The following is a 27,845-nucleotide window of genomic DNA, read 5'->3' as shown; positions in this document are numbered from 1 at the left end:
AAACCTTCACAGCCGGTATGGCTTCTGGTAAGAACGTCGCAGGCGACAAGGAACAACCGTGCCGCCTACGAGGCCAAGTCGATGGCAACGAACTGTCGTCGAGTCCGTCGTCTGGATCTGCGGTTCTTGTTCCGCGCGAAGTCTCGGCGGCCCCGTCTGTGCGCTGGTTTGCCGAAGACAAACTCTGTTTGGCAGGTCCCCAAGTGACGGCGGCCCCGTAAATGGTTCCATACTCAACCACGTCGTGACATCGTTAGCAGGTTCCAGCTCGCTTTCAATCGTCCCCTCGTGCTTCTAGGTGGAGAGCAGGCGACAGACTCGGCCCATATGTTGACATCTTTGTTCGAGACCCCATTCTAGAGTGCGCACGATGTTCCCTCCCATTGAAGGCGTGAATCTCAGCATCACCGCTCTTAGTGGCATATGCGGCTCCATTTCTATCGCATGCTGGATAGTCGTGTTCTCCCCGCAAATCGCTGAGAACTTCCGAAGCCAAGCCGAAGGATTGTCCGTCGCCTTTATCGTTGTGTGGTCACTGGGCGATGTCTTCAACGCACTCGGCGGCATCTTGCAGGGCGTGTTGCCCACCATGGTTTGTTTCTCTTTGCGGCTGCGTCCTATAACACGCTCTCACTGGGACCATAGATCATCTTGGCCGTTTACTACTTGCTAGTGGACATTGTGCTTCTTGGACAGTGCTTCTACTATAAGGGCTTCTCGCTGACAGACCGGCCGGTGGAAGATGTCGCCAAACCGAATGCTGAGGAGACTGGGCCCAGTGCAACGGAGCATACACGCCTCCTCCTTGACAACGCTCATGATAACAATGCTGCTGCGCCGCGTTCCACTTTACAGCGAACCGCTTCCCAGGTTTCCTTTCATGAACGCTTGTTCCCCGTAGACGCAACTCATCTTTCCCCGGCAACCCCGCTTCATTCGAATCATGCGGAACGACGACGAACCGTGCAGCCTCCTCGCTCTCTACTTCAAAGCTTCCTTGTCAACTTTTTCGTGGTGCTTCTTGTCCTCATTGCGGGCGTTTTTGGGTGGTTCCTCAGCCATCTGAGCGCAGATGCCATGATTCCAGATGAACCTGTGGAGGCGCCCTCCTTCAACGTCCTCGGTCAGGTCTTTGGTTATATTTGCTCCGTCCTCTACCTGGGTTCGCGGGTGCCCCAATTACTCCTAAATCATCGTCGTAGAACCACAGACGGGATTTCAATGCTCTTCTTTCTCTTCGCTTGCATTGGCAACGCTACATACAACATCAGCATATTTGCATATTCTCCAGAATCCGTTTGCGAAGTTCCTATGCATTGTAAGACAGGTGAAGCCGCACAGATCTATTGGAAACACATCGCAGTCAACCTCTCGTGGATCATTGGCAGTCTGGGCACTTTAATACTAGACATGGGCGTCTTCGTTCAGTATTTCATGTACAAGAAAGAGAGCAAAGAGGAAGAGGAGAGTGAGGTGAGCTCCGATGATAACACGCAAACGCTTTTCTAGGCTCAGGATGAGGATCTTGTGACCAGACCACCATCGTCTGAAATCTTCTAGATCCTCGATGCATAGAATATAGAGCCCGATGTTGAAGAAGGGTGACATTTTGGGCAATGAAAGAAGACGAGTGTATGCTTATGATTTCATGCTCCATTCTTGTGATTATTACAAAGCCTGGGACGACTAACCCAAAACTTTCTCAATTACTCTCGCTGTGCGATCCACGATGTTTTCTACATCGGCGCGGGTGATATTATAAGCAGGGGCAATGACGATGTGGTCGCCGTTCTTGCCGTCAGCTGTACCACTTGCTGGAAGAAGAGATATCGCAAACTCCTTGTCCAATGCTGTGTCATGCAATCTCTTGGCTAACCTTTCCTTCGCAGGAAATGGCTCCTTGCTCGCTTTGTCTCGCACAAATTCGACCTAGTACTGCGTGAGCGGGAGAGTTTCATGGAAGAGCCTTTACTTACGCCCCAAAGCAATCCTCGCCCACGGACCTGACCAACGTTGGGATGATCTCCGAGGCGCTCCTGAAGTAGCCGTCCTAAATATTCGCCCATCTCCCTGGCGTTCGAGAGGAGTCCCTGCTCTCTGATCACGCATTGAACTTCATACGCCGCAGCACAAGCAAGAGCGTGGCCCTGATAGGTTTGACTATGCGAGAACGCAGCGGTTCCGCTACTTAGGGCATCCACCACTTTTTTGCTGATCAGGAGAGCACCAATGGGCGAATAGCCGCCGCCAAGACCTTTGGCAACAGTTTGGAGATCCGGCACGACTCCTTCTTGCTCCCACGCGTGCATTGTGCCAGTCCGGCCCATGCCTGACATGACTTCATCAAGAATGAAAAGGGCGCCATGCCGATCGCAAACTTCTTTCATTGCTTTGAAGTAACCTGGAACGGCGGGCACGCAGCCCAACGTCTGTTCGATCAGCACGTGCAGGAATGTCTGTGGCGAATTGGACTTACCGCGCCTGACACAGTCTCAGCAATGAATGCGCAAACAGTGTCGGGGCCCACTCGCTGAAACTCATCTTCGAGCTCCTGCGCGAGTCGAGCGACGTACTGTTCATTGCTTTCCGACTCCTTCATCTCTCGGTACGGGTAGCATGCTGAAACATGGGAGACGTTTGTAGAAAGTATTGGCTCGTAAAGCGCTCGTCGGGCCGGATGTCCTCCGGTGCCAAGCGCACCCAGAGTGTTACCATGGTATGATTGCTTCCGCGCAATGAATCGAGTTCTTTGCATCTGAGGTTCGGGCAGCTCGGTGAAGTACTGCCGCGCCATTTTGATTGCTGCCTCAACAGCTTCTGTGCCTGCACGCAAAACACGTCAATAACGAACACTGGGTGAGGACGCCGAGGCCTGTACCAGAGCTGACGATGAAAACTCTTGACATGAGTCCACCCGTCGAGTCAGTCAACAGCTTGGAGAGCTTCTCGACGGGCGGAGTGGTGAAAAACTGAGAGTAGCAGTAAGTAAGATTGTCAAGCTGCGCGACCATCGCCGCTTTGACACGTGGATTGTTGTGGCCAAGGCATGCAACTGCGGCACCTCCTGTGGCATCTAGAATTTCCAGACCCTCATCTGTTACAAGGTAGTTGCCATGTGCGCTCACGACCTTGGGAATCCGTTGACGAAGCTGAGGCAACAGCACAGAGCTCGTCGTAAGCGCGTCCTCGTTGCGAGCGCTGTTGCGCTCATTGACAGTCAATATCGTTGAGGTTTGAGCGGGCAAAGTGATCGTTTCAGACGCCATGTTGTACTGACGGCGAGAAAGTCTCTTGATTCTTCTCAGCTTGGGAGGCTTAAGTACTGTCGACTAGAACACATTCTCAGGATTGGACATGGACCATATTATAATTTCCAGTCTTCCTTCGCAATCTGCTGCTGAAAATATCGATTTGTCACACAAATTCATATCCCCATGTGGTGTCACGGTGCTGGCAGTAAATCCGATCGGATAACACAACTCCCAATCCTGTACTCATGTCTCCCTTTTCTTGCCTGATCTGGCTTAGCGCGACAGTAGTGTTGTCTGGATGATAGTTCTTATCAACGTTAGCGCAGACGCAAGCGAAGCGGTTTACTTGACCGAAATCGAACCTCACAGAAGCTACAGCGCTAGTCTCCAAGAGACTGCCTTTTTTCAACAAGTAGAAGGAGAATACGTATTCTCGACCCCTCTCGATCAGGACTGAGTCATCACCGTTGTGGCATACCACATGGTGAGGATGCGCAGGGCAGAACAAGACTCTCCAGGTATCAAGTTGTCACAGTGAACCGATAATGCCGGGCCAGAACCGTGGGGACACTGCCGAGACAGCTCGACTATGAAGCGCCCGAAGGTCAAAGGTATGGAAAACAATGCGCCCCTCCCACCGGATTATGGAGGCTGATTCGATATCGAGGCTGTTACGAGTGCTCTCGCCGACGCATTGACTGCGATCGCGCCGAGCCAGAGTGTCGTAAATGTCAGACGAAGGGATTGAAATGTAGCGGGCTAGGGATAAGGTACCGATTCAATGGTGTCCAAGGGCCAAAAAGAAGAGCGGCTCCGAGTATGGCGTCACGTGCAGATCAAAGGTGTGTTGGACGGCCTTGCAGACGAACAGCCAAAACTCGTCACTAAAAGAATTGAGTGCTTGCAGGATGCCCTTGCCCCAGGAGGTTCCATGTTCCCATAACTCGGGCACCAGGATTCACGAACGCCGCCATTCGGGATCAGAAACCACTGCCCTTTACCCGTGTCATCGGGCGGACTGGACGGGAGAAAACCAATGCGAGGAATGCCGCCCTGGGATTTCGGAGGGTCGATCCGATCTCGCCTACGACAAGGACGTGAGTGACTTTGAAGATGCGTCACAGCGGCTGGATGGTCGCCCGCGCACGACTCCACTGTTCGAAACACTCGACCATCTGGACGCTCCCACCCGGGAGTTGTTATCATACTGTACGTGGAAACCCTTCCCGTCTCCCCCTCGTGCCGTGATCGAAGTCTCAAATGTTAAAACCCGTCGTTCAGTCTCGCTACACGTTGCGTCAAAGATGGCTGTGATTGATCAGGGATTCAACGGCTTCCGAGACTTGGTGCTCCCTCTTGCCGAGCATGACCTCCTCGTACGCAGAGCAGTGCTGGTCGCATCGAATCAGCATCTCTCGCTGCGTACCGGGGGGCTGATCAAGCCGTGCAAGAGACTCTACAGCGAAGTTGTTCAAGGCCTGATAGCACAGTCTCATTTCATCTCCAGGGCTGCATCTCAGTTCGAGACCAGCCTGGTCGCAATTCTGCTGTTGCTCACGACGGAGATGATCATTGGCGGCGAGCAATTTGGCGTCATCTACGAGACGTTAAGGCGGCTGCTATGCGCAGGTGCAGGCAGGTTCACTTTCGCCGATACCGACTTGGGCAGATTTCTCAAGATTCAAACATCGAGGTAAAGAAACATAAGAACCCAAAAAAAAAAAAAATAGGACCCGTTGCGATTCTGTCAAGCGCATCTCCAAGGCTAACAACGTTTGCTCCGCCAGGTTTCAACTGTCCGCCGAGTCTCTGCTCAACGAGGTCGAGGGCGCCCTTTTCTTGTCCAGCCAGGCTGAAAAATGTCTAGAGTTTCTTGACTTCTGTCTCAGCCTGCACCCTGAACACAAGGACGTCATCAGCGATCTGCAGAACATGATCCGGCAAGCGTGCCGTATCTACGTGCACCGGGCCTTGGCGAATCCGCCCGCCGAATCCATGGCCCACCTGGTCGAGCAATTCAAGCGAACGGCAGAACGAATCGAGCGGAAGGAGCTTGGACAACACGTCCTGACTTGGTCGTACTTCGTCGTCGCCGCGGAGAGCTCCAACGCCGAGCATCGCAGATACTTCGTCGAAAGGATCAACGACCTTCATCGCTTCACGGGGTTCCACAACACCATCAGAGGACTACGACAGTTGGAGGGGATCTGGAACATGCAGTCAAGCACGCGGTGGACGGCACTTCTAGGCGGCCCAGCTCAGGTTCTCATCATGTGAAGACAAATTTTTTTTAACAAAAAAAAAATTAAAATTTTCCATCCGTTCCCGTGTACTCGTAGAGATCTTTTCGAATCTTCGTCGGTCTATGATTGGATTCGTCCGGCAGAGCCCCTCGCCAGACTATCCAGACGCAATGTACGGTGTAGCATGTTTCCTCGCAATCTGCGGACAAGGTTGCATTTCTCTTGCAAAGTTGGCACCTAGCTGAGATTTAGAAAATGCGTTGTTCTGCCCCTCTTTCCACACTTCGCCTCGTCACCCTGGTTCGTATCGCTGCGTCTCCCTTTTCTTCCCCCAAACAGCTAGCGCAAGTGGAGAAAAAGTGCTGGCTTGGAGGGGGGAGACCAAAGGCGAAATGCTTCTACGTTCTAGGTCGACTCCGGAATCTGTCCAATTCGGGCCACGGACGCGTGCCCGGGCGAGTCGTCCTCGATCGTAGAAGTAACAGAGCGGCAAGGCAAAGCGCTTCCGAAGAAAAATGGCCGGCGAACTGAACAGTAGAAAAACCAAGGCCGATCAGCTTGCGTCTCGCTTCCATCACTCACAGCAGATTGTGGTTCGAGGAAGACGTTTTGCGCAGACTTTGTATTTTCGATAATGCTCGCGGACAGCCCTGGCTTGTGTCGATGAATGCTAACGTCTCGGTCAACCTTCGGGAGCCAGTCGGCGAGTTGACTCCGGATGGCCAAAATGTGTTCTTGTCATGCTCCGGTCATGGATATGATGTCGAGATGAGAGAACCGGCAGGCGTCCCGTCGAAAATGCACCTTGGTAAGCTCAGCTTGGGGCACAGCGGACGGGGTCAGAACGACGAGGACGAAACACACGCAGCATCTGCGCAAGGGCACGAGGAGCATTTTGCGACGAGGTCAGCACGACTGGACGGTGGCGTGGCGGCATGGACGCAGGTTGGAATGGCTTTTCTCGTCGTCTTCAGCACACAGGGCTACTTCAACTCCTTTGGTGTCTTTCAGTCGTACTACGACATGAGCCTTAGCCACGCAGGGCCCTCCGCCGTCTCCTGGATTGGCTCCGTGCAAGTTTGGCTCGTGTTTGGTCTTGGAACGGTGTCTGGACGCGCGGTCGACGCAGGCCGCTTTCACACAGTATACATAATCGGCTGCTTCCTCCAACTGGCTGGTATCTTCATCGCAAGCCTGGCCAAGGAGTACTGGCAGGTGTTCCTCTCGCACGGGGTCTGCGTTGGCCTGGGGGCCGGCTTGATGTTTGCCCCGACGCTGGCTGTTCTCACGTCGTATTTCCTGACCAGACGTTCGACGGCATTGGCGCTGACGACCTGCGGCGGCGCGTCCGGAGGTGCGTTCTTTCCGCTGCTGGTACATCATCTGATCCCGCGAGTGGGCTTGTCGTGGACGCTTCGTACGGTAGGCTTCATCATGACGGCGACGCTGCTCGGCGCGTTGGCACTTTCGCGCCCGCGCGTTACGCGGCAGAACTCGAAGCAAACCTTCTCGTTCGGCGTCCTGAAGGACACGAGCTACGCGCTGTTCGCCGTTTCGTCCTTCTTCTGCTTCTGGGCCTTGTACTTCGGCTACTACTATGTAAGACCCTTGCCACATGCCTCAAAGACCCACGAGAGCTAAGTGCGTTAGAAACAGCTGTCCGCGTACGCCCGAGATGAGCTGAACTTCTCGTACGTGGAGAGCACGATGATAGTGCTGGAGCTCAACGTCGTCGGCATACCCATCCGCCTCCTGGTCGCCTACCTCGCCGACAGGCATGTTCACCCTCAAGACGTGTTCTTATGCAGCCTGTTCGGCGCAGCTGTGACCCTTTTCTGCTGGATTCCTGTCAGAACCAGCACCGGTATTTACGTCTTGACTGCTTTTTACGGCGTCGTGGCCGGCGCTATTCAGACGCTCTTCCTCGCCGTTGCATCATCCTTTGTGACGGATCACAACGTGGCGGGCGTGTACATTGGTCTGGTATGTACAGTAGTGTCGTTCGCGGCTCTGACGGGGCCTCCCGTGGGAGGCGCTATCGTCGGCCAACACGGTCGCACATACATGAATGGCGAGATTTGGTCCGGCCTGTCGATGATGCTGAGCTTTTTCGTCTTGCTGTTGTCAAGGGTCCGACAGAGAGCCGTGTAGCCAACGAGGCCGTCGCAACTTGTAGCTTTCGTAGACCTTTCTTTTTCGACTTTTTACCTTTCACGACGCCTTCGCTTGCTCTGTACGATAACGATAAAGGGAGAAAATTGAGAAGGAAAAGACAGAATACAGTGTCGTCTGGCCACTTCGCAGGGAGGTGATCATTGAAGCTCGACATACCATCGTTACGCTATTTTGGAGAACACCAGGTTTCTAGCCAGCCAACAGCCGATCGTGCAGCTGCCCACGGCTCCATTCCCGTCCTCCCCGAAAACAACCGTCCAGTCTCCCGGCGGCGTGTGGTCCAAGGCGCGCGGACACGCCCACGCCCACACGTTCTCGCCGAGGCGCCGCATGAGGTTCGCGGGGCCGCGGCCTAGGGGCCCATCGAAGGCGCCGTACAGCATGTTGTCCCCGCCGTGGCACACGAATGTGGATTCGAGCTCCTCGCAATAGTACTTGCCTTGGAGGTGAGAGCCGTCCGTGACGGGCGTCTGCCTGATCCTGCGGGCCTTGAGCCTGCGGTTCTCGCCCACGCGGTGGACGTGGAGCGTGTCGCCGTCGATGGAGGCGACGTTGTCTTGGGACTCGGCGCGGTCGGGCGCCACGAGGCGGACGAGCTCGGCGTCGCGCGCGTACGTGATCGAGACCTGGCCCGCCGCGGCTTTGGCGACCGTGACGCACAGCTGCGTCTCCTCGTCGAGGAACGTGCCGAACCACTGCGGGACCGGAGAGACGTCCGAAGCCGGCGTCTCCGGCAGGTCCAGCGCCTTTCGAATGATGTACGTCGCGGCCTTACCGGCGCTGTTGTTCTCGTGGTTAAGCATGACGAGGACGGACAGGCGTTCCTTCTCCACGTAGCGCCGCTGCATCCTCCAGCCGCGCAGCGCGCCGGCGTGGCCCACCGTGGAGACGTCCGCGATCTGGAGGTAGGCGAGCCCGTAGCTGTACGGCGCGTACGTGCCGTCTTTGTACGTGCGAGCGGCGGCAACGCTGCTGTACTTGCTCTTCTCGGACCAGCGCTTGTCGAAGTACTTTTCGTATGCGATCATGTCCTCCAGCGAGGCTGTTATGCCAGCGTCACCCGACCATTCGATCCGGTTGACAGCCGCCAGAAAACCGTACTGCTCGTTGCCCTCGTAACCGAGGCAGTCTCCCGGCTGCTGGGCGGTGTCGGGGATGAGCTGGGCGGTGGTCATGTTCGCCGGGCGAAAGACGCGCTCCTCCAGCAGTTTGGGAACCGGCTGCTTGGTGATGGTCTCGATCAGACGAGCCACGAGGAAGAAGTTGGTGTTGGAATAGGAGTACTCGGTGCCTGGTAGGAAGTGGAACGTCTTGCAAAGCGAGAGCATCCTCATTCCGTCGCCTTCTATAGTGAATCGTTGATCAGGCTTGGCACCACAGATCATGCCCAAGGCCCAGTAGTCTCGCAGACCCGACTGCATATCGCACAAGTGTCTGATGGTCAGACCGCTGTCCTTGGTAATCGCCTCCGGGGCCATCTTCCGCAACGCAGCCTCCATCTGCTCTGCGAACGGCCCGTTGGTGGCCACCTCCGGCGGAGGGTTCTCCTCCAGGTCGAACAGCAGCGCGCACAGCATCTGCTTTGAAATGGAGCAGATGGGCATCAGCGTCTTGGGGGTGACCGGAATGCGCTCGTCCATGTTTGCGTAGCCCCACGTCTTCTGCGCAATCACCTCGCCATCCTTGAGTACTGCCAACGCGCCTCCCGGTCCTCGATACTGGACGGGAATGGTGTCAAGGATACGCTGGACGTCTTGAGCTTGCACACGCATTTTCAGTCGTTCTACGTTCCCTTTTGAAGAGATTTTTTTTTTTTTTTTAGAAAAAATGAATGCGAGCAAAGGTGTTGTGAATGCAGCGCTGCCTCCTTCGATCCTTGAACACAAGGCAGACGTTGGACCATGATTGCTGCGAGGTAGGCCGTTTTCGGCGCCTCAGGCTGGTGCATCTGCCATAATATTCGACGTCGCATAAGACAGATATTATCGTTGAATACGAAGAGGCTTTTGCTATGCCTGATACCTATTTGCTAGGATCATATGAACATGCAGCAAAGCGCCATTTCGTAAGTGTAGCTCCGCAATGAATGAGAAAGCGAAGTGGCAGGCCAACGGTCACCAGCTGCACTACTATAGTTACCTGTGAAGAGAAAAGAAATTATCACGAAACGCAAATACTTTCGAGTTGATTGCATGATTCACCCATACCAGCCATTTTGATTCTTTTTCTTTAGGTTCTATCTAAAGCGTCCATGCTTGTCGAGCAGCATGAAGGCAAAATGTTCCCGACCTGGTTCTCTCTGCCCTTTTCAGCCTCAAGAATCCCAAGGTCCGGAGACTCGGGGCGTATAAACTCGCCCGTTCACACTTGCGAATAGTCATTACACATTTCATCACAACAAAAAGGCCCTCCATGGCCAGAAGAAAGAGAAGCAAAAGCCCACCGGACGCCCAAGATGCTCAAACGCCGCCCAAACGTGATACCGCACATCATCATCGTGATCGTGAATCAGTTGCGTCGAGTATCGATACAGAGTCCCTAAATCTCCTGCAATGCCAAGTAGTCTTTGCGAGGATGAAAAAACACCCCCAAGAACCAAAACAAAACAACCATTCGCCATTGTGCATGTCTGTTCGCATTTCGGATGGGAAGACTGAAGCAGAGAGAACGAAGCGCTGATGCAATACAATGCAAGAAAATAGCAAGATGGATATGGGTGTAAAACGTGTGCCGGATAATCGCACGATGGATGACGCCTGAAGAGCTCACATTAAGCGCGGGAATAAAAAGAGTCCCTACGCCGCAAAAGGGCAGCAGCAGTTCGGCTCACACGTCCATCATGTCAACATCCCCATCGCCCATCAGGACTTCGTCTCCGGGTCCAAAAGGCCCTTCGTAGATGGTCGCTCCTGCGCGTCTCCTTTTTTCCACCCATCGAACGCCCGGAAATTGGTAGACCTGCTCTATGGTCGGTCTCCTGTCCGGATCCTCCTGCATCATGAGCACGACGACTGATTCGAGGGACCTTTCATCCTCCGGGTCGACCATGAAGTTGGGCGGGTTCGCCAAGTCGAAAGGTCTGCGCGACGCAATTGTTGTCTGAGGCAACGTCGACTCGTTGGATGCGCTCGAGTCGTCCGACGGCGGGTTCGTGGCGTCGCTGCCAAGTTTAGACGGACTGATCGGGTCACCATCCTCGGTGCGTGGCAGCGTTGATGCCGAACTGAATGTAAGGCTGGGTATGTTAGCCAGATTGCCGTGTCGTAGGCGCTGCCAGCCTTCTCCGTAGCTGGGCAGCTCCATGTTGGCCGCGATTTCGAGAATCATGATGCCGATTGCGTAGACATCAGCAGGTTTGTCAAAACGGCCCTGAAGGACCTCGGCAGCCATGTACTCCCTGTCGCCCTCGCCGTCGATGTCGGCAGGTGGAGGCCACGTGCTTGCGAGACCAAAGTCTGCAATCTTCAGAACGCCCTCGAAGTCGATAAGTACGTTTGCAGGCTTGAGATCGAGATGAATGAAGCCGCTCTCGTGGATGTGCTTGACGCCCAGGGCCAGCTCGAGCAAGATCTTCCAGATCCTGAAGTCGTCCAGCCGACCTTTGGCGCCGTGTCTCATCGTAAAGTCACGCAAGTTGCCGTCTTCGCAAAACTCGGTTTGGATGTACAGATGGCCCTTAGACTCCCATGCATCTACAAAACTGATGATATGGTCGTTGCCCTTCAACGCTCTCAGGATCTCGACCTCGCGATACTTGCGCTCACGATCGCGCGGACCAGTGAACGGCTTCTTCGTCTTTTTCACGGCCCAAACACCGCCACGCATGGACTGCTGGGATGGCGCAAGCGGGTTTTCGATGCGACCTTCGACGCGGAAAACCTGCGAAAACTCTCCATTGCCGTACAAGACGACTTCGTTAAACCGAGCGGCGAGACTGGTGTCCACGTCGTTCTGCGTCACTCCCTGAACGTTCGGAGCCATTCCGTTGTTGGCAAAAGGGAACTGGTAGTCCCTTTGGGCAGTTGGCGTAGCAGGAGGGAACAGACTGTTACTCACGGTGCTGCTGTTCAGCGAGGCACCCCATTTCGACTGGCCAGCCGAGATGGAGAGTCGACTAGGATCTGGAGGAGTGAAACTGTCAAGAGGTGTATGTGGTGTACGACGCCCCTCGTTCCCGTTGCTGCTGGGCGGTCCTGTGGCGAAGTTTGCGTCAGCATTGGGTATTCTGTAGTGTTGCTGAAGTGCGGACTTCAGACGCCTCTTCTTGATCTGCCAATCGCTTTTACTGGATCTTATCGTGAACTGTGTGCGTTCGCGGGTGGAGGCAGTTAAGTCTTCACCTGCCACGTCTAACTCTTCGCCATTTTTCGGACCGTCTCGAAGATAAGAAAATGTGAGTGACTTACGATCTCCGTCCTCGGTGCTAGAACCAGCAGGTGCAGCACTTGGAGGCACAAATGTATCAGGATTTAGGGACGTCCGGCGTCCAAATAGGCTGCTTCGCAGGCTGTTCTCTTTCTCCTTCTTGCCGGCCGGTTTTGTCGGCGTTGGGGGAAGCTCATCAGCGCTCGACTGACTGTCGTTCGGGGCGGAAGGCGAGCCGGTCAGATTCTCGCCGTCGTTGCTCATAAAGCTGGTCTTTCGTGCCAGACCAGCATTCGAAATGGGCGGGAACATGATCTCGGCCTTCGGATAGCCGCCCGGCGTATGGGCAGTTGCCACGAACGGGGAAGTAGGCACTCCGAAATCGAGCTTCGGCCGGCCAATCTTCTTGAATGCGCTGCTCGGAAACGGCGAGGCCGTGACCGGAGGAAAAGATGCACGCTTGGAGGGCGTGTCTGGCATCTGGTAGACCGGCTCGTTCGAGACGTCTAGATTTCGGTTCCGTTTGGAGATGACGCCGGTCGACATGAAAGCGTTGGGGTTCGGCCGTGCAAACTTGTACAGATCCGGGGTTTCGAAGGAACTCTGGGTGTCCTGACTCGAGAAGCTCTCGGTTGGACGCGGCACGCCCAAAGGCAGAGACTTTGCGAAGCTATGCTGATACTTCTTGGGTGCAGAGGGTGCTGCGAAGGCCGTGTTGCTTGGGCTGCTGTCGGCAAGGCTTGAGCCAGAAGATGCCGACGACGCAGTCAGGGCGTTCGAAAGCGGATGGGGCTGCCCAGCCGTCGAACGGGACAGAGCGGAGCTTCTTCCAAAGACTACGCTCGTGGGAGCCGGGCGCGCAGGCTTCACGAAGGGTGACTCTTGCTGCGGGCCCAGCAAGAACGATGAATCCAGCGACGCGCGTTGCCGGGCCTTTTGGGCGGCCGGCAAGGGCGTGGCGTTTTCATTGGAAAAGTCTAGACTGTAGCGATTTCTCGCTGGAGCGGGCGTCTGCCGCAGGAGGGCAGACTTGCGCGTGGATGACGATCGGCGCAACGCTGGCGATCCAAACGGCGTTGTGGTAGCAGGTTCCGGTTCCGACGCTCTGGTCGGCTCGCTCTCACTTGGGAGACTCGTCACGCTGTGCGAGAAGATGTCAAAGTCCGAAGAGCCGTGGAGACTTCGACGCTTCGCGGGCGTTCCGTAGTTCGGCTGGTCCAAACTTATCCTCCCGTCCACGCGCTTCAGCGGACTGGACTTGGCCGGCGTGAAGTGCTCGGCCATGGTCGCGAGATGGCTCGGGTTCGTCTGACTGAAGTCAAAAGACGGAGGTGCTTCGTCCGGTCGAGGCGTGCGCAAGGCCGGCGTCTTTGCGCCAGTCTTCGCCTCGGGTGACTGCTCGCTGCTCGAGGACGAGTCGTTCTCGTCTCCCGAGTTTCTTCGGGACAGCGAAGGCGTCAGGTTTCCTTGGTTGGACGTGTCGGTCAGCACTTTGCGAATGGATGCGCGGCCGGCATTGTTCAGCCGGGGCGAGGATCGGAATGGGGCGACGCGTCTAAGCGCGAACTTGGGTCGCTGGATCGTGCGTGGCTCCGCAAGCGGCGACCAAGAGGCCATGTGCTGACTGTCCTTTGCCAGAACGGGGCTGACTGCGCGCACGACGTCGTATGGCGACAAAGGAGGCGGGTTGTTCGCCGACGCAGCAGGCGAGCGGGTGGTGAGCTGTAGGCGCGTCGGTTTGGACGGAGACCGCGACAGCGATCGCCGCAGCTTCTGCAGGGCGATGGCGTCGTAGTGGGGCGAATGCGTTGGCGAAGGTACGTGGAGTGTGCCACCGGCCTCGCGATGGGGTGAGTACGACCAGTCCATGGATGCGGTTGCGACGGCACAGGATGACGCCGTGCAGTGACCAAGAAGGCGGGTGGTGAACAGAAGGGGTGGATGTGCTCTCAGCACACCAGGAGCGCGGTTTCCAGATGCAGACAGTGTCCAGCGACTGTACCGATCGCTTGTGTTGGGAGGTGAGTTGGCGGGCGGGTTGGTGGAAGCAGGCAGTGACGGCGGAGACGGCCAGCCTACGATTCACACCTCCAGGTGCGCAGCAGTCAGAGCAGAGGGCGTGTCCATTCGAAGCCGCGACAACAGCCCGATCCGCAGTCGCTGGGCTTGGATGTGCGGTGTTGGCTTCGCGGTGACAAATCGTGACTTGGCTACGCGAAGGTGTCCTGAAACAGACGGACGAGTGTGCGACGCATTCACACGCGCGCGCACGCAGACACACGCTCTCTTTCCCTTCCTGCCACTCGTTCACGCTTCCTCTCGCGCTCTCGCGCACACACGCTCTCTCTTTCCCGCTCACGCGGCCGCAGACAGCGGCAGGACCGATCGATAAACAAGACGGCGACCAGGATTTGGAGGGTCGCGCGCGCTGCTCGAGCGAAGGCCAAAGCAGGGCGCCTGCGGTGCTCCGAGGAGGAAAAAGGGGGGGAGTGGGCAGAAAAGAGAACGAGCAGAAGTGGGTTGAGGATGGGATGGGGGCGTGCGAAGTGGGAGAGAGGGTCGGCAGTGTATGTGTGGGAGTGGGAGAGAGAGCGAGAGTGTGGGCAGAGGACACGAAATGACGAGGAAACAGCGAAAGTTGGGATTCGTCGCGTCCTGGGCAGTCTCTCGTCGCGTGGGATCCCGCGCACGGGCCATCTGCGCCGGCACTGTGTGCGCGCACGGACGCAGGCGCTCTTCTTGCGGCCTAGCGCCGTCGCCACGACACGCCCGTTCCCTGCGTCTTCACCTGACTGACGCCCGCGGGCCCCATCGTCCACGCCCGCCCAAGCGAGGTTGGACCGCCTGCCTGACCGACACGACCACGTTGCAGCTCCCCAGCGCCCGAAGACGAGAACGGCAGCAGTGGTCGCCGCTGAGATGGAGCCCGTGTTACGAAAATGAAAACGTGGGCTGCATGAGAGCGCCAGGAGCAGTCGCGACGGTGGTGACGGCACCACCCTCCATCCACCATTCCATCGATGTTTGTGTGCGTGCGAGCGTGTGCGTCCGTGTCTTGTTTACCCTCGCCACCGTCACCAGAACCATCACTGCACGCCCTCCCACTGACGACCGTGGAAACAAGTCCCATGTTCGCCACCCTATGACGGAACCCGATCGTCGAAGCACCCGCAAAGATGACTTGTCACCCGCAGCGACGTGTGATGCGGGCTGACGATGCACACGCCGAGCGGGCGTCACGCGTGCAGAAGGCGCACAAAAATAAGCCTCCTTGACTTTGCGCTCTTCCCTGATGTCCTCTGGGCTCTCTCGCCGGGTTTCTCATTTGATCTGTCGTTCGTGCGCTGGGGGGAAGGGAGGGCGCCTGAGATTAGGGGCCGCAGCAGGCCTGAGATTAGGGCCGCCGCAGTCCCGCTTGGGGCCCCTACCCTTCCTCTGGCCCCTCATTCCTCCTCCCCCCCCCCCCTAAAAAAGTCCCTACTGCTGCTGGGGGCTCCCTACTTGTGGCCCCGGACAAGCTCGCTCACTACGGAGGACTGCTCTCGCCCTCGCACCCTATCATTTTGCCAACCACCGCCCCAGTCATAGCGACAGCGCATATCCGCTGTGCCATCGTGCGCCGCCCGCCAAAATCACGGCATTTGCCCCGTCTCACCCCGCCCTTCGGCATCCGCTGACGTGCCACAAGCGGGGAGAACATAGAGAAAGAGACAGTGAGAGGCCATGGATCGGATCGTGGCCGTCGCCGCTCTGTTTTTTGTTTTCTTTTCCGTCTCATCTGCGAGCTCGACATTGCACACAAAAACGCACACAGAGACACACGCGACGCACAGTGGGTCTCGCCTTCAGGCGCTGGAGAAGCAGGGCTCCAGCGTCCGGTGCCCGAACCGCTCAATGATTACGATGAGATCAACGAGACCCCCTCCCTCTGTCGTGGATAGCAGACCCGGCCAATATTGGGGAGCAGTTATTGTAGATATCGTAGAGCTGGTTATGCCATTTCGATTTGCTTTTCTTGTGCTAATCTCGCGGTGGATCCCAACCCGACCGTGTGCCCACCAGTCGCCCCACAAGTAATCTGACAAGACTGAAATCTACCTGCGCAGTTTACGCGAAATCGCCGTTGCGCATCGTCGAGCCTGCTCGAGCTCGACCGTCGCGGGCCTGCCAGAGCAACAATAAAAAAAAACCTGTCCTCTCGGTCCTGCTTCGCACCGCTGGGGTATCGTTGTTTGTGTTCGGGCTCGTATCATCAGTCACGATGGGCTATCCCTGAGAAAGCAGACGGAACATGAAAAAAAAAACCCCATTACAACAAAAATAGTGTCGACGATCATGTGTCGCCAGCCCACCCCTCCCCCCTCCATCAACCCACGTCATGTATGAGCGACATCGTACACATGCCGTTCCGTCGGAACGCAAGTACGGTCGCCGCTCAGCTCGTAGCATCAGTCAGCTCCTCCGTTCTGGCCCTCTTGATGTCTCCGTCCCCTGCAACCTCCTCGTCCAACTTCCGCTTTGCGCCCGAACCAGAAGGTGCAGCTGCAGTGCCACTGCTTGGTCCCGAGGCCTTGGGCTTCTTCTTCTTGACCAGCCCGCTCAGGTCGTTTGCATTCTTTGTCGCCTCTTCGATCCTGGCCTTCTGCTCGGCCGGCGTCTCGCCCAGAACCTGCGCGAGAATGCCGCCCACGGCGTCACCCTCGGGTGCGCCCGCCGGCCCGTTGATAGTGACGGCTGGGGCGTGCAGTTCCTCGAGCTGTCGTCATGTGTGTTAGCCAAGCTGAGAGACGATGGAGAAACGGATAGACGGGGTCGCTCATCATCCTTTTGCTCGGGAAGCAGGAGGGAAGGTTAACTCACCCGGTCTTCCATCTCCTTCAAGATCTCCTTCACCTCAGCGATTTCTTCCTGCTTCTTCTTGAGCGCGTCGCCCTCGAGTCCGGCAAGCTTGCTTTCCTCCTCGACGATCCTCAGCTTTATGCTCTCGATCGCGATGCTGGTCTCCTCGCGCGCGCGCTCGCGCAGCTTCTCGTCCACTTCCGGTTTCTCGCCGGCTGGCGCTTTCGTGCCCTCGCTTTCCTTCGCCTGCGCTTCCCGCACGGCGGACATCGACTCAAACTCGAGTGCCAGTGATAGCTTGTAGTGCACTTCGGCCACGATGCTCGACGCCTTAGGGTACAGCTCGTCCTTGATGGTCGCGGCAGCTTCAAAATCCGTGATCGCCTCGGCGAACTTCTCGTTCTCGAGCGAAATTTCCGCTTGCAAGTCGTGCGTGTCTGCCAGTCGCTCCTTCACATGTCGTAGCTTTGGTGACATTTCTATCGCCTCCATCTTGCCTTTGCCTTTGGCGGAGCTCTCATCGCTCTCCTGCAACGCCTGCATTTGGCGCTCGAGCAGTAAGCGCGCAAGATCGAGGATCTCATATGCAGTCGCGAAATCGTCCTCCTCTTCAATCGCCTCCTGCACCTCCCCATCCGCATCCTCATCTTCCTCCTCATCATCACTCCACTCCGCATCTACAAGCTGGAAGTATGGCTGGTTTGCGCTCTTGGCGTCTTTCTTCCGCTCCTCCCCACCTTCTTTTTCCTCTATCACAGCCTCCACTACGTCCTCTGCCAGCTTCTGTCCCGGCGACGGCGCCGCCGCTGCTTTTGATGTCTCGGCTTTGGACGCCTTCTGCTTCTCGCCGGCGACCTGGCCGCCCAGTACGTCGCTTTTGGACACGGCAACCTTGTACAAGCATCGCCCGTATAGATAGAGCAGTTCCGCATTCTCCGGCGCCATCTCGTCACCATTCAGGATGCCTTGCATCTCGGTCGCGCGGGAGTACAGCTCCGCCGCCTCATTGTAGTTTTTCAGCGAGTACTTCAGGTTGGCTGCATTGGTCAATTCCGTGAGCTTTTCCCTGCTCGGCGTATCTTCCGTCTCTGCCATGTTCGCTATCAACGAGGTGCAAAGTCGCTTGATGATCGATGGATTGATAGAGTTGCTTTGAGGTAGAGAACGTGTGGGAAGACTTGGATCACACTCAAGATATGCGTGTCAATGCAAATGTTTTGGTGTGAGTTCGCGCCGGTCTTCTCTCAAAAAACGTGCAGGGAAGTGAGGCAGGCGTACTTGGACCCTTGCGTCCAACTCCCGTCGCGTCACAACGCGTCTGGCGATTTGGACATGCGGGCGTGCGCTCTGCAAAACTGAATCCGAACACTGCGCACAGCAATACTCTAGCTGACCACCATGGCAAATCCCTTGGCGGAGACGAAAGTTGCTCAGTCGAATCCCATTCCCTCTTCTTCGCCTGCGTTCGGAACACCTGCACATCCGATTCTCCCACGGAGAACAAATCCAATTGCCCCTCCTCAGTTCAAGCCGCCTACCATTCTACCGGTCCTGCTCCCTCCAGCGACTCTGCGCCCCCTCGCCTTCAGAACGTTCACAAAAAAGCACAACCTCACGCTCACATCCTCGGCCTTGGCCGCGCTCGCCACTTTCATCGGAAGGCACTGTGGATCAGGATGGCGCGAGGAAGGGCTCGCAGAGGGTGTACTGGAGGAGGCGGCCAAGATGTGGAAAAAGGAGAGCACATCCGTCATCGTAGATGGCGACAATGAGATTCTGAAAAACATTCTGAAAACCTTAGAGCCGTCTATGGTGGGAGGCAAAGTCCAAGTAGGAAAGCCGGGCTTGAGCAGGCAAGGCAGCTTCGCCTTCTCAGACGCGAGTGGTGTGTCTGGCGATGGAGAATTAGGGAGGCCAGTGTTAGAGACCCAGAACAGTTTCGGAATATCGGGTCTGGAGGTGCAGGATGAAGAGGAGGACAATAGCAAGATCAAGGACCCGAGAGAGTGGATTAAGGTTATTAGTACGTTCGAACAGCCTAGGTTGACATATAACGCGCAGAAGAAAAACTTTGACAAGTATGCTGTTTCACTCTTAAGGAGAATGATCCGGTGCTAACAGAAGTAGAAATCCCGAGAAGCCCTCACTGTTGGCTCCGCCAACACACAAGATCGAGTATTTCCGTCAGCGATATCACATCGTGCACCAACGCATCTTACGCAACGAATCTTTTCAGTCTGGGCCTTCCTTCGCGGGAAAGACCGAGGCAAACAGGATTACACCAATCGCGAATCTACTTGGGCGGAGCGGAAGCACGCATCTACTGCTCGGCCTCCTGACCGTCTCTGCAACCGGCACACTTGCTGTCTCAGACCTGACAGGAACCATTGCGCTCGACATCCAGCATGCACGCCCAGTAGGAGAAGAAGACAGTTCTTGGTTCTGCCCGGGCATGATTGTCCTCATTGACGGTGTCTACTCAGAAGACTACAGCACAACAGCTGAGACCGCTCTGGGAAACAGCGGTGGTATTGGTGGTACGATCGGCGGCAAGTTCATTGCTTCAGTGATGGCGCATCCCCCTTGTGAACGTAGAGCAGCTGCACTCGGCATCCAAGAAAACTCTGGACTGAACAAGGTCACTGTGGGCGGGCCTGGCTTTGGCTGGACAGACTTCTTGGGCGTCGGCTCCGAACGAGCTACAGGTATACGCATGCGAAAGCTCGAGTCGCAGATCTTGGGTCCTGGGGCGCCGCACGCTGGCAACGCGAAGATCGCCATTGCCTCTGAACTCAATTTGGACAATCCTGCCTCTCTGGCTGCCGTTCGCACTCTGCTGTCAACGTACTCGGCGCTGGATCCATCTGAATTCCCGATGTCGTTGGTGTTGATCGGCAATTTTGTGTCTCACGCCGCGCTGGCCGGTTCTCCGGGCTCTGGTAGTATCGAATACAAGGAATATTTCAACGCGCTGGCATCCGTATTCTCGGATTACCCGCAGCTGATCGCACGGCTCAATATCGTCTTTGTACCCGGTGATAAAGACGCTTGGCATTCAGCCTTTTCTGCTGGTGCGGCTTCGCCATTGCCGCAGAAGCCTGTCCCTGAGCTCTTCACCAGTCGTTTGAGGCGTGTGATGGCAGAAGCGAACAGGGAGGTTGGAGGTTCGGGCAAGGGAAGGAAAGAAGGTGAGATCGTGTGGACGAGCAACCCCACACGACTGACCTGGTTTGGCACCGCGGGTGAGATGGCGATTCTGCGCGACGATGCAACTGGACGGCTGAGAAGAAATGCTCTTCGGTTCAATAAAGAAACGATCGACGATGAAGCTGACGAAGACATGATGTCCTGCGCGAACGGAACGAACCGAGAGCCAGAATCGCAAGTCACACAAACGATGGAAGTCGACCCGCCTCCTACAGTCTCTAAAATAGACCCGGACACCCTCACGGCACGTCGTCTCACGAAGACCATCCTCGATCAGGGACATCTTGCCCCCTATTCCCTCCATACACGGCCTGTGCATTGGGACTACGGCAGCGCTCTACAGCTTTATCCACTGCCGACAGCGTTGGTTCTTGCAGACCCAGAAGCACCTGCATTCGCATTAAATTATATGGGATGTTGCGTCATCAACCCGGGATGCATTGTTGACGGCCGGAGAGGAGAGAAAGCGAGGTGGGTAGAGTACGACGTTGTGCTCAACAAGGGAACGGTCAGGAGCGAGGGTGGCTGAGGCCCAGTAACCCCTTTGAAGCTCCTTAACTCTTTTTTCCAACCTCAAGATCCTTCATGATTATGACCCGATGCGGGCCATCATCACAGCCACGGTTCATGTTTGTAGATGTGCAACTGAGGCTGGAGTGGTTGGCGGTTTGTCCTGGTTTCGGACTGGGTCCTGGTCCGGGAGCAGCCGCGTTTCGAAGAGTTAAGCTAATGTTAAGCTTCATGACCCGGCTTGGCTGCGGTCCATCGTGATCTGGAACGCGGTGGTGGCTATGCTCTCGATGCACACCAGGAGCTGAAACTGAGTCTTTTCTCTCCGATGCTGGCACAACTTACCGATACGACATTATCGTCGCGATTGGTTCTGCACTGACGCAAACAGAGGCTGTGCAAGCTTTGAGCACCGGCAACGAAGTTGGTGGAAGTTATCGTGTGGCGCAGCTGCACTCGGGAGCGTTACGTCCAGACCCTGCAGCTTGAGCTTCTCAGCTCATGGCGGCTGCTACTTATTTGCGTGGGGCAACAATAAAAAGGCATTGCTGTCACTGTCACTTCCTCTTCACTTTCTCTTTGCTTCCAGTGGCATCATATTTCCTCACGGTGCCCACGCGATTATATAAGGCTCGTTGTTTCCACAGTTTACACGTCAACCTTGCAACAAACCACAATCACCACACCACTGACCACAATGTCCTTCCTGAGCGAATTCTTCCACCACCCACCATCCCACCCAGAATACCGAGGCCCCCCGCAGCCTCCACCACCATGGATCTCTGAGTACGATTACCAAAGTCAGCGTTGGTTTTTCGTCAACCAGCAGACCGGCGAGCGCACCTGGAACTTCCCCCAGGCTCCGGGCTACAATGGAGGCTACGGGGGTGGAGGTAACTATCCGCCGCAACAAGAGCAGAAGTCCCACACTGGCCGTAACACGGCCATTGCAGCCGTTGCTGGACTTGCAGGCGGTGCACTTCTCATGCACGAGGGCGAGAAGGTGGAAGAGCACTGGCGTCGCGATGAGGAGAAGTTCGAATACGACAAGGACCGCTTCGAAAATCGTGTGGACTACGATGTAGATCGCGTTGAGACCGACGTAGTGGACTTCCCGGACAATGCAGCACGCTGGACGGGCGAAAAGGTCGGCGAAGTCGAAGCGATTCCTCAGGATATCGAATACGACTACGATCGCGCGAAGTGGGACGCCGAGGCAAGGATCGATAATGCAGTGCAGGACGTTGAGGATGTGCCAGATGACGTTGCAGGATGGGTAGGGGAGAAAGTAGGCGAGGTAGAGCGTTTTGATGACAGGGTCGATGCATATAAAGATGGCATCGAGGAGAGCTATGATTTCGGGAGGGACGAGGCGAGATATGGAGATGACTACTGAGAGATGGGATCAACAGTGGATGCTAGATTCCAGTATTTCCAACTAAAGTACTCGTGTAAGCTGACGAGATAAAGGCTTAGTACCTAGATTTCTGGCTGGCCTTAACCCCGTTGAAACCTAAGCTGGACACTTATGATTTCAACATCAGAACGGAAGTGATGAGTTTCTAAGTCTAATTCCTTACAAAATTCTACTTTGGCACCAGGAATTAGTAAACGAACAAACCGGAAGGGTTAAAAAAAACCTTACAGCACTGAACTCTCTGTATAGACTGGAGTTGCGAGCAAATCGAATGGTATCCACTCTAGCCCGTGGTTCTACCCACCGCATACTCCAGCCTGCATTGAGACATCACAGACAAAAACAGCGAACTTGTAATACCGCGCCGTGTACGCTGCAGTGCGATGGGCTAGCCTAGCCTACACCGACCTACTCTGACTGTGTTTGCCTACCGACTCCGTGGCGAGTCTGCTCAGTTGGTAGACAAAAGCCGTGACCAGTTGAAAATTCGAAATACTGTGGTTTGAGAACGGTCATTTATTCTGTTTGTCGACGACAGTCAGCATGAATTTGGTCAGACCTTGCCCCTTCCTCCATCGCTGGTGCAAGTGAGCCTGACCATGGCATCGGAATGGACAGTAAGGGCTTCGAGAAGCTGATATTCCTTGGCTGTTTCAGGGGCTGTTAGTAATGGTGTCTCTTGCACAGTCAGTTCTTTGCTGCTTGGACTCTTGTGACTGGTATTCAGGATAACTAAGCCCTAAGAGAGAGTGGCGTTCGAGGTATTGTAAAAGGTGTAAATCCTGGGAAAGCTTGGGAAGGCTATGCGACGGTAAACTCTAGATATAATAGTACCCCATCTGTGGCTAAAAAAAATACATTCATATTGATTAAACATCTACATTTCATTTCACTATCCATTTTTTCAGATCTATCAAGCGCGCTAAGGCCGAAAGAGAATATTAGATCGTAATAATCTACTATCGGCTATAGACTCTCACTGACCTCTAGAAATAATTACGCGGGATCGAGAAAGTAAGAATTGGGCAGTCAACATGCATTTTGCAATTGAGAAGTCCGGAATTTTTAGTAGCAGATGTCGCTACAGAGGCTACACCATGACTGTTTTGCTGGTCACATATAACTAAGAAAGTACTTGCTTTTCACGTAATAGGTTCGAAATTGAAAGCATATATAATAAATAGGCATAAGCGGGCTAAATCCAGGTTTAATCTTACGCGGTTCGGCTCCAAGGAATGGATTGATCAAAAGAGCCCCAATTCGAAACACGGCTGCGGAAGTAAATCTAAGGCCAATCGACCTGCTTGATATACGCGAGACACACCGCAAAAGACAGAAAATCAGGTGGAACTGTTGATCCCGAACAATCAGCATTGAAGAATAAGGTACGGATCTGCTGCCCCGGCATTCCTCACGTGGAAGCGTGGGAGAAATGACTTGAGTGTGGTCGAGATGGTGATCGGCGCCGACATTCTCGCGCCGGGACTGGCTCTGCTTTTCGGAGGCGAGGCCGTCAGAACCTGGATTCTGAGCGCGATTGGGTCGGCGGCGCATTTACATGTGTACAGACAGCACGCGGTCGGGAGCTCGTACTCCCACTGCTGGGTGGCATCGACGGTGTCGGGCGTCGACTTGAGCTTCTGCCACTTGCGCTCTCATGCGTTGCCTTACAATAGCAACGCTATTGACGTCTCATTGCGCCAGTATCGAGCAGCCTGGACGGATTCACGATAAACGCTGTGGGTACTGTGGGTTCCGCATCATCACTACCACCATCATCATCATCATCTTCTTCTTCTTCCTCGATTGGACCTTCTCAACGTTGGACTTGTTCTTTTTCTGCTTGCCTGTCTGCGCTCCTAGCATACACCGATCTCCCTTTCTCAGCAAAGAGCATTGACAAAACGATTGGTGACAACATTACGAACGGCAACGACATAACAATCACGCCAAGTGCACGGCTGCACATAGAAGTGTTCATGAGGTAATGCTACATAGAGCCAACGCTGCTTTGCGCTTTGACTACGGCCTTACTACCTCCGTTCTGATCTGCTCACAAAGGCTTCAGCTAGCCGTGAGCGACAGCATCTTCTGTAATTTGACCGTCCATCGTTAGCCACGCAATCTTGGTCGGGTTTAGTACTTCGTCCAAATCCAGGCAGTTATCAATCCTTGCGAATGACGCATCCTCATGCTCCGCAACATAGTCAGGGTTTTATCGATTTAAACCCGACTAAATAACTAGATCGTTTTAGAGCCTTTTGGCTTAGTCTGAAATTACAGGAGCACGTAACTTCTGTTTCTTTACCATTGCATTGCTCGAAAGGGGACCGTAAGAATCACTTAAGGATAGATGACGCCTCAAGAATTCAGCCTAGCAATGCCATATGAGTTCATTCGCAGCTATGTTGACTTCGCTTAGCAATGCATGTGGAGCTCGGCTGGAGCAAAGTATTATAGTCTCCAAATATACCGTCGTCAGAAGTTCATCACTCGAGCTTGTGTAGGCATGGACCTGAGAAGAATATTCAGTCTGTCCTTTCGGCTTTCTTGTCAATCTGCAGTCACCAGCTTCTACGTCATGCATATTCCTGGAATTTGGAGACTTTTCTACTTCGGTCTTTCACTCGTACGACGTCTTCGTGCTACACCGCACGTTCCTTGACATGCCCAGTCCCGCACAGCAAGTGCTTGGCAAAAGTTGAAGTTGCTTGAGCTGAATTCTTGCTTGGTTTAAGGGTAAGTGTATTAAGAACAAAGTTTTGGTCATAAACTCTACCTCGTTGTAATCATCATCAGCGGTTTTGTGCGCATTTCGGAGTTCCGTGTTCAAACCGCCAACATATGTAAGATTCGTTCATTAGATTGCAAAACAAACGGCAGTACAGGGATATAAACGTTGACAGAATGTGCCGTAATGGTCTTGATGTAGCTGAACCGTAAACTAAGGGTTTCGGAACTCGCAATACAGGAATGATATCCGACCTTCTTACTCCTGGTTTCTTTTTGGCTTCTAAACTTTGTTTCGGTACCGGCAAGCGCATTTTACATCATACATTGCCACTCTAAGCCCTGCTCCTTTCTTTCATGATCGACTTTATGTAAAAGCCAGTTCGAGTCCATCTGTTCAGCAGAAGCTGTAGAACGTATTTTCTTTTTTCAAGTATCCACGTAGTTCCTGCGCCCATTCTCGAGCGAAGGGAGCAAATCCAACGTGTCCACCAGTAAACATTCTAACTCCTATTCCGAAAGCATCCCCCAAGGCTTCGCCAGTGAGCAAATGCCCAACACCAGGCTTTGATGCTTTGCCATTTGCCAGTATCAATTTTCCTTTCTGTTCTTTCAATTTACGCAAGTCGTGTTCATAAAGAGGGTAAAATAATAGTTCTCGCTCAAACCAGTATTGTGTGTTACTTGAGATATATGGTCCAGAGCGTGGATCGAAGTTTGACAATAGTCCTGGCTTCTCGTCGCCGGCCTCGATGAGGTCGGCAAATCTTTCTGCGGCAGGGAAGACACCAGATGCGCGATATATGTCATATACTTCTTGCTGCTCCTTTTTCCGACGTTCAAAGTCTGACAGCAAAGAGTACGCTGGAGGCTCATGCGCAACCAGCATGCGGACCGCTTCAGGGTGACGCTGCAGCAGTACGAGACCCACTATGGCACCAGAGCTATTGCCGACGACAGTCGCAGGTTCTTCTGGTGAGAGATGCTTGATCAGCGACTGTGCATCGTCCGCATCAGTCTCAATCCGTCGAGAATAGTCTTGTGCGCCTGTGAGGTAGCTACGTGAGAATCCACGTCTGTCGTACATTGCTACGGTGAAAAATTTCTTCAGCTGGATTGCCAAAGGTTTCCAGATTTCGTAATTTCCATTTGCGCCCGATATGCACAGCAGTAAAGGGCCAGAGCCAACGGTTTCATAGTAGAGATCAGCGCCAGGGAGATTGAGCGTTGGCATTGCTGTAGTCGTATATAATTGGGCCTTTCGAAGCCTAAAAGCTTGATACGGCGAACGTGTTATGTTTGCCTTTGGTCCCCGAACTGACAAGGAGGGAAAGTTCGTGGTTGTTTAAAGAAATGCTTACTTTGTTGATTTAAATGGGGTAAGAAAGGGGGCAACGAGTAATCACGTATCCAGCAATTTTCCTCAAGTGTTCTTGGAGTGATTTTATGACTCTTAATATTTGCAATATATTGGTTTGTATATCAGCCAAGGAATATTTGATGAGACATCATTTGAGGGGCCGTAGTTGTTATTCAAGCTAGGCGAAACACCACGGCGGGACACCTGAGGCTTCAAGGCATTGATGAAACGCTGGTATTCACTCAACCCTATCCAACAGTCCATCAGCCGCACGAGGCCTTTATAGACACATTCGGCTTTTTATCACTCAGATTGCACTGAACATGGCGGAAAAGACAGCAAAGTACAGGACAGAGATCCAACAGGTCAGTTTATTATTGTTCAGACTTCCGGACAAGAGCAACAACCGCTCCCTGCTTCAGTGGATGGACATGAAATGCAGTTGGCAACTTGACTCTTAAACGCATTCAAGTGCCAGTATTCTTCATGTTAGACTCTTCAGACTCTTCCTCAACTTGAAGATCTGGGTAGAAGATCTCACTAACTATCCTCTAGATGATGTTCGTCTCTGGCGAGACGGGGGAGCCATCGCCGGAGACGACCATGCTTGTAGAGTCAATAGTTCAACAGCAAGTCATGGAGATGGTACGCGCGGCTTTCTTCTCATTGTTGGAATTTCAAAAGCTTAGATTGCGTAGTTGAAAGAATGCACGGCTTTGGCGACCCGGAGGGGTAGCCGCAGTATAGCTACGGATGATCTGATGATGCTTATTCGCCACGACAAAGCTAAACTGGCTCGGCTGAGACACTTCTTACAGTGGAAAGATGTCCGAAAGAACGTTAAAGAAGCCGACGATAATAAGGATGCCGGCGCCGACGTGGGCGGCGAAACAGATCTTGCTGGCGGCGTAGCCGGGCCCGCAGGACCTGCGGTTGATCTCAAGAAGAACAAAAAAGCACGCGTAGACTTGGTTTGGGATGTTCCATCGTACTTCTCTGAGCAAGTTCCACCCCGTGACGATGAGGAAGACGAGGAAGAAGAAGAAATGACCTTGGCCACTCTGCAACGTCTCAAGTACGCCGATGAGCGCACCAAGGATATGAGCAAAGAAGATTATATGCACTGGTCAGAATGCCGACAGGCGTCATTCACATTCCGCAAAGGTCGGCGTTTTCGCGACTGGGCCGGCTTTGGAGTTATAACGGATGCAAAGCCGAACGACGATATCATCGATATCCTCGGTTTTCTCACTTATGAAATTGTGCAAACTCTGACGGAGGAGGCGCTGAAGGTCAAGGAGGCCGAGGACCTGTGGAAAAAGCGAACTGGAGCTGAGGGCAAGAAGAAAGGGAACGCAGCAAAGCGACAGAGGGAGCCGGGACTGTTTGACTGGCCCGATGAGGAGAGGGAGCCAGTGCAGCCGTCGCACATTAGGGAAGCGTTCAGGAGGCTACAAATAGCGCACCAGAAGACGCGGGCGATGGCGAATTTCTCGAGAAGGGTCAACAGACAGAAGCTGAAGTTTGTAAGTTGAGGCTGTCGGTCACAATGAAGTACAGAGCTGACAAAACTTTGAATAGATCTGACCTGCTCTCTTTTTCGGCTTTGTTGAGGGTGTTAATTTTGCATAGCCGGTGGGGTTTTCGGGTCGATGTGATTTTAAATTACGGGGCCTTGAGGAACAGGCAATGATCTAGGTTGTATAGATACCCAAGCAAATCAATATCCTCTGGTTTCTTCGCGAGTG

The 27,845-nt window shown here is 54.2% G+C and overlaps 11 protein-coding genes across 12 annotated transcripts; 6 read left to right on the top strand and 5 right to left on the bottom strand.

The window, feature by feature from the left end:
- Positions 1-216: 216 nt before the first annotated feature.
- PV09_03552 (uncharacterized protein) lies at positions 217-1,706 on the top strand. Its single transcript, XM_016356766.1, has 2 exons — positions 217-592; positions 646-1,706. The coding sequence occupies exons 1-2, from the start codon at positions 371-373 to the stop codon at positions 1,507-1,509; spliced, it is 1,086 nt and encodes a 361-aa protein (XP_016215559.1). The 5' UTR covers positions 217-370; the 3' UTR covers positions 1,510-1,706.
- On the bottom strand, positions 1,687-3,266 carry PV09_03551 (uncharacterized protein; the record flags this gene model as incomplete). The annotated part of the gene is made up of 4 exons (XM_016356765.1): positions 1,687-1,929; positions 1,977-2,429; positions 2,477-2,823; positions 2,879-3,266. 4 exons carry the CDS (start codon positions 3,264-3,266, stop codon positions 1,687-1,689), a joined length of 1,431 nt encoding a protein of 476 aa, XP_016215558.1.
- Positions 3,267-3,584: 318 nt separating this feature from the next.
- Positions 3,585-5,564, top strand: PV09_03550 (uncharacterized protein). Its single transcript, XM_016356764.1, has 5 exons — positions 3,585-3,862; positions 3,919-4,093; positions 4,150-4,460; positions 4,533-4,944; positions 5,039-5,564. The coding sequence occupies exons 1-5, from the start codon at positions 3,841-3,843 to the stop codon at positions 5,526-5,528; spliced, it is 1,410 nt and encodes a 469-aa protein (XP_016215557.1). The 5' UTR covers positions 3,585-3,840; the 3' UTR covers positions 5,529-5,564.
- A 5-nt stretch (positions 5,565-5,569) lies between these two features.
- PV09_03548 (uncharacterized protein) lies at positions 5,570-9,523 on the bottom strand. The gene has a single exon (XM_016356762.1). It carries the CDS (start codon positions 9,439-9,441, stop codon positions 7,831-7,833), a length of 1,611 nt encoding a protein of 536 aa, XP_016215555.1. The 5' UTR covers positions 9,442-9,523; the 3' UTR covers positions 5,570-7,830.
- On the top strand, positions 6,263-7,645 carry PV09_03549 (uncharacterized protein; the record flags this gene model as incomplete). The annotated part of the gene is made up of 2 exons (XM_016356763.1): positions 6,263-7,093; positions 7,145-7,645. The coding sequence occupies 2 exons, from the start codon at positions 6,263-6,265 to the stop codon at positions 7,643-7,645; spliced, it is 1,332 nt and encodes a 443-aa protein (XP_016215556.1).
- A 336-nt stretch (positions 9,524-9,859) lies between the features above and the next one.
- Positions 9,860-14,641, bottom strand: PV09_03547. 2 transcript variants are annotated; one of them, XM_016356761.1, is made up of 2 exons: positions 12,076-14,641; positions 9,860-11,862 (listed from the first exon to the last, which is right to left on the bottom strand). In XM_016356761.1, exons 1-2 carry the CDS (start codon positions 13,901-13,903, stop codon positions 10,496-10,498), a joined length of 3,195 nt encoding a protein of 1,064 aa, XP_016215554.1. In that variant the 5' UTR covers positions 13,904-14,641; the 3' UTR covers positions 9,860-10,495. The 2 variants fall into 2 exon arrangements, with proteins under 2 accessions (XP_016215554.1, XP_016215553.1); XM_016356760.1 differs by having other exon boundaries at positions 9,860-14,641.
- Positions 14,642-16,010: 1,369 nt separating this feature from the next.
- On the bottom strand, positions 16,011-18,179 carry PV09_03546 (uncharacterized protein). Its single transcript, XM_016356759.1, has 2 exons — positions 16,895-18,179; positions 16,011-16,790 (listed from the first exon to the last, which is right to left on the bottom strand). Exons 1-2 carry the CDS (start codon positions 17,966-17,968, stop codon positions 16,470-16,472), a joined length of 1,395 nt encoding a protein of 464 aa, XP_016215552.1. The 5' UTR covers positions 17,969-18,179; the 3' UTR covers positions 16,011-16,469.
- Positions 18,180-18,271: 92 nt separating this feature from the next.
- PV09_03545 (uncharacterized protein) lies at positions 18,272-20,609 on the top strand (the record flags this gene model as incomplete). The annotated part of the gene is made up of 2 exons (XM_016356758.1): positions 18,272-18,951; positions 19,001-20,609. The coding sequence occupies 2 exons, from the start codon at positions 18,272-18,274 to the stop codon at positions 20,607-20,609; spliced, it is 2,289 nt and encodes a 762-aa protein (XP_016215551.1).
- A 678-nt stretch (positions 20,610-21,287) lies between these two features.
- Positions 21,288-21,986, top strand: PV09_03544 (uncharacterized protein; the record flags this gene model as incomplete). Its single annotated transcript, XM_016356757.1, has 1 exon — positions 21,288-21,986. One exon carries the CDS (start codon positions 21,288-21,290, stop codon positions 21,984-21,986), a length of 699 nt encoding a protein of 232 aa, XP_016215550.1.
- Positions 21,987-24,824: 2,838 nt separating this feature from the next.
- PV09_03543 (uncharacterized protein) lies at positions 24,825-26,228 on the bottom strand. The gene has a single exon (XM_016356756.1). The coding sequence runs from the start codon at positions 25,969-25,971 to the stop codon at positions 25,135-25,137; it is 837 nt and encodes a 278-aa protein (XP_016215549.1). The 5' UTR covers positions 25,972-26,228; the 3' UTR covers positions 24,825-25,134.
- A 149-nt stretch (positions 26,229-26,377) lies between these two features.
- Positions 26,378-27,841, top strand: PV09_03542 (uncharacterized protein). The gene is made up of 4 exons (XM_016356755.1): positions 26,378-26,462; positions 26,653-26,742; positions 26,796-27,623; positions 27,679-27,841. The coding sequence occupies exons 1-4, from the start codon at positions 26,421-26,423 to the stop codon at positions 27,682-27,684; spliced, it is 966 nt and encodes a 321-aa protein (XP_016215548.1). The 5' UTR covers positions 26,378-26,420; the 3' UTR covers positions 27,685-27,841.
- Positions 27,842-27,845: the final 4 nt, after the last annotated feature.

Source organism: Verruconis gallopava (genome assembly GCF_000836295.1).
Source record: "Verruconis gallopava strain CBS 43764 unplaced genomic scaffold supercont1.9, whole genome shotgun sequence".
Classification (NCBI taxonomy): domain Eukaryota; kingdom Fungi; phylum Ascomycota; class Dothideomycetes; order Venturiales; family Sympoventuriaceae; genus Verruconis; species Verruconis gallopava.
Note: the sequence above shows the minus strand (reverse complement) of the source record. Positions and strands in the feature narration are given on the sequence as shown.